Source organism: Lynx canadensis, chromosome B4 (assembly GCF_007474595.2).
Source record: "Lynx canadensis isolate LIC74 chromosome B4, mLynCan4.pri.v2, whole genome shotgun sequence".
NCBI lineage: Eukaryota > Metazoa > Chordata > Mammalia > Carnivora > Felidae > Lynx > Lynx canadensis.
Genome location: NC_044309.1, coordinates 116,465,845 through 116,480,897, shown reverse-complemented (window position 1 = coordinate 116,480,897; position 15,053 = coordinate 116,465,845). Strand labels below are relative to the sequence as shown.

Here is a 15,053-nt window from a genome sequence, read left to right as displayed (position 1 = left end):
GTGATTCATGCATTTTTCTACACATTATACTTTAGTAAACAGACTAAAGGAGGAGGCTGGGTGTTAATTCAAGTGGCCTTGCCCACATTAACTGTAAAGTGCTAAAACAGAAGTGGAGTAACAAGGCTTTGTTGAGGTGGTTGTTTTAGACCAAGATCTAGGTAGATAGATTTACTCCTTCCAAAATGGTGACAAGCATTTTCTCCCACTTTAACACGAATAGGATCTGTTGTTGACATTTCCCCTGAATATTCAAAAGCCATAGTATGAGTGAAGGTAAAGTATTATTTAACTTTAAGGGAAATCATAAAATATTTAGGTAGTTCATTACCAAATACTATAGGTCTTTTTTCTACTTTTTGTGATTTATAGTTGCAAAAATGTTTTCCTTTTTTGACAGGTTACGTGAAGATAAAATGAAAGAAAAACAAAGACACCAAGAGGAAAGGCTAAAAGCTGCTCTGGAAAGGGCAGTGGCACAACCAAAGAAAAAGGTTTGTGTTTTGTTATCAGTAGGTCCAGCTACATCTAATATGTGAATGCTTCTGTGAAATACCTAATTCAGCTAATTTATCAAGGGTGAACTTTAGCAAAATAGTCTTTCCTGGTCACAGCTTCAGTTGGTCTCTGATTCCTTGTTACTTTTAGGATAATTCAAATATCTGGGTCTACGATTCTCCATTAGACCCACTTTTTAGTAAAAACCTTTTGCCTCACTTCTTTTAGCTCCAGGTTCATGAAACCAGAGAATTTTTTCTTTAAATAATTTTTTTAGATAGTAACAAGCATATGGCTCAAAGTTCAAAAGATAGAAGAGTATTTAGTGGAAAGTCATTTTCAGTTCCCCTCCCTGGATGCAACCACCTAAGTTTCATCTGCATCTTTCTGGAAATGTTCTATGTAGTTATTGTATATATTCTCCTTCTTACAAATAGTACCCATGAACCTTGCTTCTTTCATTCAACAAGGACGGCAAACCCAGAGAATTACATATAACTGGATGGGTCTTCTAATCTTCATATTGTAAAAATAGATTAATAGTTTAAGTTAAAATGATTTACCTAGAGTCGCTTCAGATTTAGCAGCAGATTCTGGACCAGAAGTCAAGGTTCTTTATATTGCAAGATCACCTGTCCAATAATAAGTATGGGATTGGGTAGTCACTGAGTCCATGTGGTCCATGACTTCACACTGGGTATGGAGGGCCTTGTGTTTCTATCTGCTACTCTCCTTCCTCTGGGTTAGGGTCTGAAATATATTCGGAGAAGCCAATTCCATGGTTATCTGCAAAGCCACCATGGACATTGATTCTTACCACAGTAGTAACTCTAACCTACAGGGAAGGTTTATTGTGTGCCTCACAACCAGTCTTTTGAGCGAAGTACTTGAAAAAATTGAAGTGTGGTAACTGTTAATATATGTCAAAAAGTGATGATCTTAAATTACTTTATTTAAATAAGCATTTCATCTTTAAAAGGGCCTGACTTCTCTAGTTTAGCTTTTCCTATGAAGACCTGACTTGTCCTCTTTCTCCCAAAGGAGAATTTACCATTCATCACCCATCCACATATACACACTATTCACTAAACTCATCACATTGAAATGATTATTCTTAATATATCCATCTTTCCTTCTAGACCTTGAGTTTTTAGGTTTTTATTTTGGGAGAGAGAGCACACGTGCATGAGTGGGGTGCAGGCAGAGGGAGAGAGAGAATCCCAAGCAGGCTTCTCACTGTCGGTGTGAAGCCCAACATGGGGCTCAATCTCAACAACTGGCCTGAGATCATGACCTGAGCCAAAATCAATGAGGCTTAACTGACTGAGCCACCAGGCACCCCAAACTGTGAATTTTTATGACTTTGTACCCCCAAAGCTTAGCACATAGTGGATACTCAATAAATGCTTATTGAATTGAATTAACAGGCTAAAAATGAGAGAACAAAAACTAGAAGAAAAATGGAAAAACAATAGCAATCTGATAAGTTGATAATGTACAAAGACCTCTGATAGTTCTTACCCAGTCAGGGCACTTCATCACTGGCAATTTTCTCAGTATTAATGACAAAGGTTACCAAAAGAAATTGTTTGGACAGAGAAAAAAGTTGATGTTATGAGGAATTCTGGGATTCTAGACCCTAAGAACACTTTGGTTGATAAAATGATGGGGAGGACTGCCTTGTTAGTTACCTTGGGCCAGGAATGTCAAATTCTGTGATGCAGGAGGCAGTCTTACATAGGGTTAGTGCCCCTTTTGAGACACTGGAGATGTCCCATCAAATCTCATCTTCAATAGAACAGTTTTCTCATCCATTTAATTTACACAAATTCAGATATAGAAGCAAAACAAAATAAAGGAGGAAAAAAAGAGACTAAAAGAGAAGAATAATTGATATACTTGAGTCAATGCCTTAGAAGGAATGAATAGGTACAAACCGAAGGTTTCCCTAAGCTTCTCCTGGTGGAACACCGACAGAAGCCCTTCCCACACTCCTCGCATTTGTAAGGTTTATCTAAGAGCCGACAGGATGACTAATGTTTAAGAAGATGTACATGGTTTTCTCACGTTTTTATCTAACAGGATTTTTAAATGCCAATCAATTGGTATTCAGCCAAGGAAAGTGATCTCTTCTAACCAATGGGGGAGAAACCGGCTATGGCACGTACTGAGAAGTGCAATGTTGGCCTCAAATATGGTGCTTTTCTAGGCTGGCCCTATCTGAAACATATGATTTTTCTCATTATTAAAATTTGTTAATTTTTATTTTTTTTACATTCGTTAGCTTATAGTGCAACATGGTTTCAGTGGATTCCTTAATACCCCTTACCCATCTAGCCCATCCCCCTCCCACAACCCCTCTAGTAACCATGTTTGTTCTCCATATTTAAGTCTTTCATGTTTTTGTCCCCCTCCCTGCTTTTGTATTATTTTTGCTTCCCTTCCCTTATGTTCATGTTTTGTATATTAAAGTCCTCATATGAGTGAAGTCCTATATTTGTCTTTAATTTCGCTTAGCATAATACCCTCTAGTTCCATCCATGTAGTTGCAAATGGCAAGATTTCATTTAAAAAAAAATTTTTTTTTAATGTTTATTTACTTTTGAAAGACAATGAGAGCAGGGGAGGGTCAGAGAGAGAGAGGGAGACACAGAATCTGAAGTAGGCTCCAGGCTCTGAGCTGTCAGCACAGTGCCCAACGCAGGGCTCAAACTCACGAACCGCGAGATCATGACCTGAGCTGAAGTCGGATGCGTAACTGACTAAGCCACGCAGGCACCCCAAGATTTCATTTTTTTTGATTGCTGAGTAATACTCCATTGTATATATATATACCACATCTTCATCCATCAATGAACATTTGGGCTCTTTCCATACTTTGGCTATGTTGATAGTGCTGCTATAAACCTTGGGGTGCATGTGCCCCTTCGAAACAGCATATACCTGTATCCCTTGGATAAATACCTAGTAGTGCAATTGCTGGGTTATAGGGTGGTTCTATTAATTTTTTGAGGAAACTCCGTACTGTTTTCCAGAATGGCTGCACCAGTTTGCATTCCCACCAGCAGTGCAAAAGAGATCCTCTTTCTCTGCATCCTTGCCAACATCTGTTTTTGCCTGAGTTGTTAATGTTAGTCATTCTGACAGGTGTGAAGTGGTATCTCATTATGGTTTTGATTTGTATTTCCTTGATGATAAGTCATGTTGAGCATTTTTTCATGTGTCGGTTGGCCATCTAGATGTCTTCTTTAGAGAAGTGTCTATTCATGTCTTTTGGCCATTTCTTCACTGGATTATTTGTTTTTTGGGTGTTGAGTTTGAGAAGTTCTTTATAGATTTGGATACTAACCCTTTATCTGATATGTCACTTGCAAATATCTTCTCCTATTCCATTGGTGGCCTTTTAGTTTTGCTGATTGTGAAACATATGCTTTTTGATGACTTTACCTAAATCACCCAACTTCGCATAAAACCTAACTGCTCTGTCTCTTGCACACTATGGTGCTCTATTTATTATGTAATTTTGCCTAGCATGTTGGACACCCATTAGGTTATCAATCCCTTTGTAACTGATTTTTTTTTTTTTTTACTATTTTGAGCCATGTAATTCCTGGGAAAAATCATGTGAATGTTATTATTTTACTTATAATTCAATAGAAAATAGTTATGATGAAAAATAGTAAGTATTGTTTCTTTTGTTTCAGCTGGGAAGAAGACTTACCTACCGTTCAAAACCTCCATCTGGTAACAAACATGAACTACTTTTGGTCAAGGATACAAGAACAAAATCACTAGAGGAAGAATATTTTTTCACTTGAATAGGTGCACTAAGACATTTACTGCCAGAATGTTTTAGGCATTTTGTAGATTTTGGTTTTCAGTAATGGCAATATTCTGCCCCATATGCTGGCCTAACCAATTTAAGGAAGACAGGCACTTATTCTCGTGGTTATAGGATTGGCAATGGGAGTTACTTTCTTTTTGTTGAAGGCTTTTATTACCATATCCTAAGTAGTATACCATAAGCTAAACATTTATGTCTTTGGGTTATCCCAGTTGGAGCTACACATCCAAAGTGTACTTTAACTTACATTACTTTATGTTACATTCCTTTAACATTACATTAACAATGTGGTGAATGACCATTAAAGTGCAATAATGGCATTCTCTAACAATCTAGGACTTTAAATGATCTAATTTGTTCTCAACCAGTCCACAGTTCATAGTGTACATTTTATCACTGTGGAGTATACAGTTTAACAGTGTATAACTCTAAAACATCTAAATGGTTTTGAGGAGTTTAAAACTTAAATTAACAGGTAATTTGTTGACTACTAAGTAAAATGAAACAGTGTACATTAATTCTAAGGAAATATTTAACTTTATACATGACAAAAGTGGTTCAATAACTTTAAAAGAAAGTTGTTTTAAAAGGTCTCAGTTAATATAGTATTACAAGAAAAGCACTGAAATTCACCTTCATAAGTGTTTATTAAGCATATAATTTTCTCCCTATAGAAAAAAAAAAAAAGAATACTGAGCTTATAAAAGAAAACCAACTTGAATGAAGTTCAGTGTCTTTTAAAGCATTAATTCTGTGAATAATCTTTCAACTGTTTCAACATTTGAGCTCTGCGTTTAAATATCTGAATAGGAATAGTTCACAAGACAAGTTGAAAAAAAAAGTTTATTGTCTAGAAATATATATAAAAAAAATTCCCCACAAAAGATGCTATTCTCTCATTTCCCCATCTTCTTCCTCTTCTTCAACACCCCTGATATAAAGGACATTATTACACCTGTAAATAGAAAAACAGTCCATTTTGTTGTTCCAACCGGAAACCACATTAAGATCTGAATTACTATTGCTAGATATTTGCAATATTTACAATTTACAATGCATCATTTCTTTCTTTTTTAAAAAAAAGTTTTGCAAAAGCACATGGCACTTATTTACCAAGTAGATATTATGAAATGGTATCTTTATGACCTTCCAAAGGTAATGATTCAAATTTGAAGGTGTGAAACTATTTCAAAATGAATATAGTGAAAATCCCTAATAGCAGCCAGACCCAACTAAAATTCAAAACCAAGCTCTTCCACCTAAACCACTGAAAAAGGTTACACCAAGAGCTAGAAAGTTTAGTATCAACACTAGAAAAATCTTAAGGATAACTCCAAAAAATTTCCATCTTCTTTGACAAGTTTAAGGGTTTCAAAACTCTTTAAGTCTAACTGTAGAATATTATGTTAATAGTGACTTAAAGAAAGTAATTCTGAAATTGAGACACTAATTTAAAACGGATTTCTAGTGCTCACTAGTAACTCCTTACATATACTACTATTCTTGTTACCTTATTAAAACTTCACCCAAATGTCCAGACAATGCTCCATCTATGTATTCTTCTGTGTTTGCAAGCTTTAAATAAAAAGAAAGTATATTAGTATAATAATACAGGAGAAAAATAGTGTAACACTACCTAAAATGTTAGGTAATACTGGTGAGACAACTTATTAACTGAAACCTTTCTATACCAACAACTCACATTTATCTATAATTAACAGGATATTAGCTTTCTTTTACTACTGTAGTACTTTTGGGTTTCATATAAACATTCAGTAAAGTTAACATCGATGGATATAGAATATATAATAAAGCTTGTTTCAATGTAAGTTTTTAAATCTCTCAGTTATGTAACACTCCTTTGTATTAGACATTAAAGCAGCATGTCAAGGAAGACAGTCTCCAATTTATGAATAAGTTGTGATTTAAATGCTTTCCAAAAATTCAGTTCTAAGGAACCAGGTATTAACTGAGTAATAACACCACAGCACATTGAAGAACCCAATGGGTACAAAATCTACAGCTAAAATATCTAATACTTTTATATTAGTCAACAACCAAACCAAAGAACTGAGTAAGAATTTTAAAAAATTATGTGCTAATAAACAGAAATAAGTTCTTAAGAGAAAGTTAAACAATTCAGAGTAACCATAATTTATAGTTATTTCAGGAAACTATTATTTCCAACTTTACGTCAAAAAGTTTACATTTCCTTCCACATACAGGTAAAAAACTTTATTTGTAACTTTTACAAATCACAATCACGTAAAAAGTCCTCTATGACTACGTTTCCATTCTTCTATCATTCTAAGTCATTCTGCTTTGGATTTCTTGCCATGCCCGAAACACACCAAATAAGTTCCTGCCACAAAGCCCAGGTACTTGCTGTTCCCTCAAACTGAGGTGCTTTTTCTTCAGATACTCTCTTCAGTTCCTCACTCAATTCTGTTTTCGGATTAAATTTACTTCCTCAGAGCTTTCCCTGGCTCTCTATCTAACACTGCACACTATGTTTCTGCTTTCTGTTTCTCCATAGCATCTATCATTACCTGATATCACATTATATTACCATCTCCCACACTAAAACATAAACTCCTTCAAAGAAGGGACTTTGTTTTGTTCATTGGTATATTCACACAGCCAGGCACGTAATGGGCAGTCAATAAATTTTCATTCAATAAACAAACTCAAAAGCCTCATTAACGTGGTTGTAATTATTCAGATACACTTCACAACTCTGGTAGGCTCACTAGGAACTACATTACTTCTAAAACCAAATATTCTGTGGGTATTCTTTACTTCTTTCTTTTATTGAGATATATGCCCACAGCATAAAATTCACTTTTACAGGATACAAGTCAGTGGGTTTTTTCCCCCCACCCCGAATTTTTTTTAAATGTTTATTTTTTGACAGTGGGAAGGGGCAGAGAGAGAGGGAGACAGAGGCTTCAAAGTGGGCTCTGTGCTGAGAGCTCAACGTAGGGCTCAAACTCAAAAACCCTAAGATTGTGACCTGTACTGAATCACCCAGGTGCCCCCAGTGGTTTTTAATATATTCATAAAGTTGTGTAATCACTACCACTATTTAAGTCTGGAACATTTCAACAGACTGGTATTACTCTTCAGATTTTTCTATGGCCTTGGTAAATGATTCCTGCCTGAAGAATTATCCAGGCCAAAACCATGTTCTATAAGAACTTTGGGGACCTAAGCATCATCTGTTCAAGTGGTAACCTCTTGAATTAAGGAAAATCTCAGCTCTTTTTGCCTACAGGTGCCCCTGTTAATACTCTTCCTACAAGAAGTACCAGTTTGGAATACTTAGAGTCATGATTGGACTGACCAACTACCTTTAAAATCCATCTGCCATTAATCAGTCACATAAATACCTATGCTTCAGGAAAATATAATTTCAAACTCTTTCCTCAAAAACCTGGCTGTAAACTACTACAGAGTAACAAAGAAACAAAAGTAACAAAGAAACAAAACACCCCAGTTTTTAAATGGGCAAAGGGCATGAACAAGCATTTCTCCAAAGATGTATAAATTGCCATAAGCACACAAAGATCACAATATCACTAATCATCAGGGAAATGATTATCAAAACAATGAGATTATTTTACGCTCTTTAGAATAGCCATTATCAAAACAGAAAGTAACAAATATTGGTGAGGATGTGGAGAAATTGATCCTTTATGTTTTGCTAATAGAAAATAGTATGGCAGTTTCTCAAAAAATTAAACAAAGCATTACTTTATATCCAATCATTCCACTTCTGGATACATATCCAAAAGAAGTGAAAGCAGAACCTCTAACAGATATTTATATAACCATGTTCATTGTACTACAAAGGCCAAAAGGTGGAAATAATTCAAATGTCCATCAACAGAAGAATGGATTAACATGTGGTATATACATACAATGGAATATTATTTCAGTCACAAAAAGGAATGAAACTGATAAATGCTACAACATGGATGAACCTCGAAAACATTATGCTAAATGAAATAAGCCAGATACAAAAGGACAAATGTTGTAGGATTCTATTTATATGAGGTACCCAGAATGAAAACAGAAAGAATAATGTTTACCAGGGGTTAGAGGAAATGGGGAGTTATCTTTTAATGGGTATAGTTTCAGTTGGGGATGATATAAGAATTTTAGAAATGGATAATGGTGATGGATGCACCATAATGTGAATGTACTTAATGTCACGGAGTTCTATACTTGAAAATGGTTAAAATGGTAAATTTTACGTTACATATGTTTTACCTCAATTACAAAAACAAAAAAATCCTGTCCTAAACATTTACAGAAGCTAGCTTAACACACATGCAGTCAGTTCAACAATTCCTTTGGCTTGGCCTAAACTCTCCCTCAAGAAATACTTTTATTGAATTACTTTGATTTTGTGTCTTTAGCATTCATTAAAAGACTTAAAAATGTCACTTGAAAAATGTCTTTCAGAGCTAAATGCTTGGAGAGTTTTGTTTGTTCTGCAAAAACAAACCCCCCCCCCCAAAAACCAAAAAACCATTTGTGTTTCCTTTATACCACTATGAATCAAGTATCTGAGTTCTTTTTATTTTAACCACTAGAAGTCAATTCTATGGCTGAATTTTGGTTTAACAGGTCTTGTACACAGTTTATCACAATTATAACAGCCTTCTTGACCTTGACTTTTTTTTCTTGAATTTTGTTTTATGTTTATCAATTTAGTTGACTGTATTCTTATAAGCCCTTGAGGAGTTAAGGTAAAGCAAAATAAATATAATTTAATGATCCTTATCTCCTTAGCTTACCTGCATGTTCATATAGCCATCTACAGATACCAGGTAGCCTTTGTACTCCATTCCCCACTTAAGTTTCACCATTACTGGCTTTCCTGTTAATCCATTCAGGAAAGGTTTGGGATTGAGGGGCAAACTCTGCATAAAGAATAAAAAAAGATCTCAATCAGTTATTTTTCCTTAGCTCAGTTTTCATTACTTACTCCCCTCTACCGAAATCACCAATATTTTATGGTATCGAAATAAAGCAAGCTCTTGACTCTCGCTTACTGCATTAATTTTCACTTTTATTTGTTGAAGAGCATATGAGAAATTTAAATACCCGGTTAGACAATTTCATTCAGTATTCCCTTAAACAATGAATACCTACTATACATCACTCATTGTTCCAGGCTGTAAAAAAACAAAGGCTGCGAAAAAAATAATGTAGACTATAGTCCTTGTCCTCAAGAAGCTCACACTGGGAGGGGGAGAGGCAAAACACATACAAATAGGTATTGCACTGCAATATAGTAAGAAGAGATAGCATGTGTAAGGGTACCAGTCAATCCAAAGTCAAAAGGAGAGGTTGCCCAAAGTAATGCTTCCGTTCTAAAGGATGAGAGGTATTTCTAGAGGGAGAAAGGGCTGTTCTAGATACAAGAGGCTACCTATGTAAAAGGAGTAAAGAGTGAAGCAACAAGTCGATCTCAGGGACAAACAATCCAGTGATGTCAGAGTCCCAAACAGGAGGCTACAGAGGTAAGGAGGGGGCAGATGACATTTCAGTCTTTCACTTGAATCCAGGAGCTAGGTGGTCTGCTGGGTCTTATTTGACTTAGTAAAGCCTCCGGGCTACATATGGGCAATCGATAGTTTTTATTCAACAAACCAGTAGTAGTATCTCCCAGTGAATTCAGATTTTTCCTTCTCTCATCTGCTCACCCATCAGCTCAAAGAAAGAAAAGAACCAAGGAACTTGGCTACTAAACCCCTCTAAGATAAGCATATGCAGTGTAATCCCAAAGAACATGGGAGCTACTGCAATGACCTCCTAATGGGTTTCCAGTTTTCACTCTGGTCTTTCTCCAACTTATGCACGTAAGTATTATCTTTATCATGTGATATCTCTACTTAAAATGCTTCCATGGCTTTCAATTGCACTTGAAGTAGAATCCAGACCTCTTAACACCACCTAAGGGTCTTCCCCATCCTATCTCATAACCATGTTCTTCAAGCGGTGTAGCTTTAGGCCAATTTTTCCAACTGGTCAAGCTTTCTTTCCAGCCTTGGGGCCCATATGCTCGTGTTCCCCGTGCTTCGTACACGTTTCCTCTTTAAGGGGCTGGATTTCCTATTTCCTATTTAGTTAGTGAAATCCTACCAGGGATGCCATCCCTGACCTGTCTTCTAATGTACCATCTTGCACCCTCTCAGCATCCTGTTTGCTCTCTTCTCAGTACTTCACATTATTTGTAATTACATGTTTATGTTATTTGATTAAAGTCTATCTCTCACACCCGGCTGAGTAAAGCTAGGGCAGGGTCCACCTCAGTACTTTTCACCTTATACTCTAGCGCCTAGAACAGTATCTGGTAGCGCGCGCTCAAAAATTTTTTTTGCTAAACAAACAAATGAATGCTCCAAAGCCTGCACTCTGTGTTCCAGTGGGCTGCAGGGCCAGGAATCCCAACATGATGAAATTAAAGCCGATTTTGGAGTGGGATAAGTGGGGCATAAAGACCGCTTCATCTTTACCTCGACCCTGTGGTCCCAGACAGCAAGGTACCTCAGGCTCACATTCAAACGAACAGGGGCATAGGGTCAGGGGCACTTCTGGGGAGGGAAGGGCATCGGAAGGAGAGCGCGCGCCTCAGATTCGCAGAGCAGGGAAAAAGAGGCAGGCGACGGGTGCGCGGCTCCCCACGCGGATGAATGGGAACCGAGCGAACCAAGCCCCGGGCCCGGCGAGGCCGGTCACCCGCTCTCCCTTGGCTCTTCGACTCCGGTCGCTTTCTTCCTGCTTACCATCGCGACTATAAGCAAATGCTGCAGGCCACTCGCCGCCGACCCAGCTGTCGTCCGTCCCTCGTGACTGGAGTAGCTACAGTTAGGCGCGAATCGCGGAGCCTCCAGAGAAATGGCCGCCAAACAGCAGCGTGACCTTTCACCTCCGACTACAGCTCTCTTGGCTTCTGTGATTGGGCACAGAGAGATGAGTTCTGATTGGAGGAGGTGGCTGTGAAGTGTCCCCTGGCAACCAGCGGTAGCGTGAGTGTTTGAGCCTTCCGCGCCGCGCACAGCCCTGTGGGAAACTTCTGTAGCCCCACTTGCTCCAGGGCCCTTGCTAGGGAAACTCTCCAGTGAGGCGGGCGGGGGTTTCTCCTTTGCTCACCTGCGTTATGAGTTCCACTGAGAAATGCTGTGTACTCTGTAGAGCGGACGTGATTTCTCACCAGCTTGTCCTTTCACAGCTGTGAGAACGGGGTTTGGGCTCTTGAGTTTCCTGTTCGCTTTCCCACAGATTCTGTGATTTGGGCGCCCCTCTGCCACAGTCTCCTTCTCTGTTCTGTAATGCTCATTTCAACCCACTTTAAAGGGAATGCGAGAAGCAAGACTAGACCAAGGTGAAACTCACCAAAGAAAGTGAAGTACAGAATATAGTTAAGATGAGGTCAAATTGAGTCTAGGATATGGTGTGGTGGCCTCCCTATAGATCTATTTCTTTTGCATTGCCACCAGAAACCTGGAGCAGTCGCAGTCTTTTATCCTTCTGATGTAACAGTATTGATCAGAATCTCATTTGTTTTTTCCAGATGCAGACTTTTACCTTTCTCTGATCTGAAATACTAAATGCGGCTCTTGGAGAGTAAGCACTTTGAGCATTGATGGGTTTTGTTTTTGTTTTTTTTTGTTTTTGCGGCCTTAAGAAAATGGAGTTGGAATTGAGGTTTAAATGTGTAGGGAGGCATTTGTAGTAATGCGTAAGACTTTGGATGTGGCCCAGGGGGTTGAGCCTCTGACTCTTGATTTCAGCTCAGATCATAATCTCAAGGTTTGTGAGATTGAGCCCGCCTTGGGCTCTGTGCTGACAGCACGGAGTCTGCTTGGGATGTTCTCTCTCCCTCTCTGCCCCTTCCCTACTCGCACGTGTGTGTGCGTACTCTCTCAAAATAAATAAACTTAAAAAAAAAAAAAAGATTGGAATACAGACATTTACACCATATTGCCTTATGCACTGGCTAGAGGTGGGCTGTACATTTGTCTCTAAACTTTATGGCGTCCTAGCAAAGAGAAATATGATTGGTTACATAATCCAATTTCCATAATATTTTTTAAAAAAATAATTCAGGAAAAGCACACTTGTTTCCATTACTCTGGTTGAAAAGAAATTTCTCCCATGGCGTCAGTCCCATGATCCTTGTAAATGGACCCCAAGAAAAAATTTAAGTGTGAATGCTTTATTGGCAGGCACAATCCCAGGGCAGTAAGCATAAAAGAAAAAAGGTAAGACGCGGAAGGAGAAACAGCTGCTAGGTTTTACATTAATGAGCTGGCCACAGCTCCTTCACAGAAACTCTCGGTTGGCCATGCAGGCTGTCTCTGGACAAGTATATTGAAATATTATGCTTTGAAACAGTTCAACAAAGGGAGGCACTGAGAGGGAATTTACCTACCACTTCAATCTTATCTCCTGGCAGAGCGGAGCTGAGGAAATCAACCTCCTGGCTTCACAGTTTAGCGTGATGGGAGGAGCCACAGGTGGAGGAACCTGGGACCTCATGAAGTAGTCTGTAACTATAGAGACAGGACCCCAGGCACAGACAACACTGAGAAAATCTGAGTTGACACATAAAAGTTATTTATATACGTGAGGTTATATAAAAAAAGTCAATATATAAGATAGCAGAAAATGTCTTTGAAAACACGGTAGATTTAATAGCACATGTTATATGATTGATTGCTTTTATGGTAAAAGCCTTTCAGGCACCACCTTAATCCAATGATCAAATGACCATTGTTAGCCATGGGACAAATCAAAATAGTGTGCCACCTGATAAGATGCAATGAGAAGATGCACTTTTGTGCTATTCTTACAAAAGACACACAATCAGAATCTAATCATCAGGAAATATCAGAGGAACCAGTTTTAGGAACATTTCACTAAATAAACTGGCCTGTGATGTTCAAGAGTGTCCATGTCAGAGGTAAATTACTGAGAAAATCCTGCATAGAATAACTTACATAATGTGCTACCTCTGTATGAAAGAAAAGAGGGAGATAATCTATCCATTTGTTTCTTTGTGCATCAATATACTGGAAGATTCCTCAGATACTAAGAAAACTGGTTACCTATGGGTAGGAACTCGGCTGAAAACAGACAAAGATAAGCTTTTCACTATATATATATATATATATATATATATATATATTCACTATATATATATTTAACTTCCTTTTATTAAGCTGATATTCACATAACATGAAATTTACTATTTTAAATTATACAGTTCAGTGGCATTCAGTATATTCACAAAGTTGTTGCAATCACCACATCTATCTAGTTCCAAAACATTTTCAATACCTCAAAAGAAAATCCTGTACCCATTAAGTGGTCACCTCTTATTTCTCCCTCCCCCTAGGCACTGGCAACCACCAATCTGCTTTCTGTCTCTCTAGATTTACCTAGTTTCGATGTTTCACATAAATGGAATCACATAGGGGCACCTGGATGGCTCAGTTGGCTGGGCATCTGACTGTTGATATGGCTCAGGTCATGATCTCATGGTTCATGAGTTTAAGCTCTGCATTGAGCCCTGAGTCGGGCTCCCCGCTGACAGCACAAGGGCCTGCTTGGGATTCTCTCTCTTCCTCTCTTTCTGCCTCTACCCCAATCATGCTCTTTCTCAAAATAAATAAACTTATACAAGTAAATGGTATAATTCAGTATGCAACCTTTTGTATCTGGCTTCTTTCACTTCCTATAATATTTTCAAGTGCACATTGTATCACATAGCACTGCTTTATTATTTTTAATAGCTGAGTAATATTCCACTGTGTATATATAACCTCATTTTGCTTATCCATGCATCTGTTGATGGACATTTGAGTTATTTCTACTTTTGGCTATTGTGGGTAATACTGCTATGGACATCCATGCACAAGTATTTGTTTGAGAACCTGTATTTAAATTCTTTTGGATATCGGCCTACAAGAAGAATTGTTGGGTCATATGGTAATTCTATGCTTAACTTTTTGAAGAACTACTCAACATTTTCCAATAATGCACCATTTTACATTCCCATAAGCAATGTACAAGAGTCCCAACTTCTACACATTCTCACCAACACCTGTTATTTTCAATTTTTAAAAAGTTATACTATAGCCTTTCTAGTAATCCTAATAATAATTTTTAAAAACCTTCTTATTGTGGTTTTGATTTGCATTTTCCTAATGACTAATGATGTTGAGCATCTTTTCATGTGCTTATTGGCCACTAGTATATCTTCGGTGAAATGTCTGTTCAAGTCCTAAATACCTTTATATATGTACTATTTTTGGAATCCTTGAATGCATTGTCTAATTAAAGATTAAACAAGGGGTGCCTGGGTGGCTCATTCATTTGAGCCTCTGCCTCTCGATTTTGGCTCAGGTCATGATCTCAAAGTTGTCAGATCGAGCCCCCTGTAGGGCTCTGCACTGAGCGTGGAACCTACTTAAGATTCTCTCTCTCTCCTCTCTCTTTGCCCCTCCCCCACATGTGCTTATTCTCTCTCTCTCTCTCTCTCCCCCTCAAAAAAGTAAGGTTTCTGAAATAAAAGGAAGAATTTAACAATTCTGGGTCTCATTTTTTTAATTTATACAATAGAGGGACTAAACTAGACCAGAGTTTTCAACCTTGGTACTATTGACATTTTGGGCCAAACAATTCTTGTTGGGGG

The 15,053-nt window shown here is 37.8% G+C and overlaps 2 protein-coding genes across 2 annotated transcripts in view; one reads left to right on the top strand and one right to left on the bottom strand.

Moving 5' to 3' along the window:
* CCDC38 (coiled-coil domain containing 38) overlaps positions 1–4,316 on the top strand; it is a 47,189-nt gene extending 42,873 nt beyond the window's left edge. Inside the window, 2 exon segments of the mRNA XM_032593797.1 lie at positions 401–494; positions 4,203–4,316. Of these exon segments, the coding sequence (XP_032449688.1) occupies positions 401–494; positions 4,203–4,316 (208 nt within the window).
* An 850-nt stretch (positions 4,317–5,166) lies between these two features.
* Positions 5,167–11,280, bottom strand: SNRPF (small nuclear ribonucleoprotein polypeptide F). Its single transcript, XM_030323437.1, has 4 exons — positions 11,140–11,280; positions 9,145–9,270; positions 5,853–5,917; positions 5,167–5,297 (listed from the first exon to the last, which is right to left on the bottom strand). Exons 1-4 carry the CDS (start codon positions 11,140–11,142, stop codon positions 5,231–5,233), a joined length of 261 nt encoding a protein of 86 aa, XP_030179297.1. The 5' UTR covers positions 11,143–11,280; the 3' UTR covers positions 5,167–5,230.
* Positions 11,281–15,053: the final 3,773 nt, after the last annotated feature.

Excerpts from the sequence above, each read along its gene's own strand:
- SNRPF (XM_030323437.1), bottom strand. Across the intron at positions 5,918-9,144 it reads ATGGCTATATGAACATGCAG|CTTGCAAACACAGAAGAATA; the intron begins GTAAGCTAAGGA and ends TTTTATTTAAAG. Across the intron at positions 5,298-5,852 it reads TTGGGTGAAGTTTTAATAAG|GTGTAATAATGTCCTTTATA; the intron begins GTAACAAGAATA and ends TTCTATTTACAG.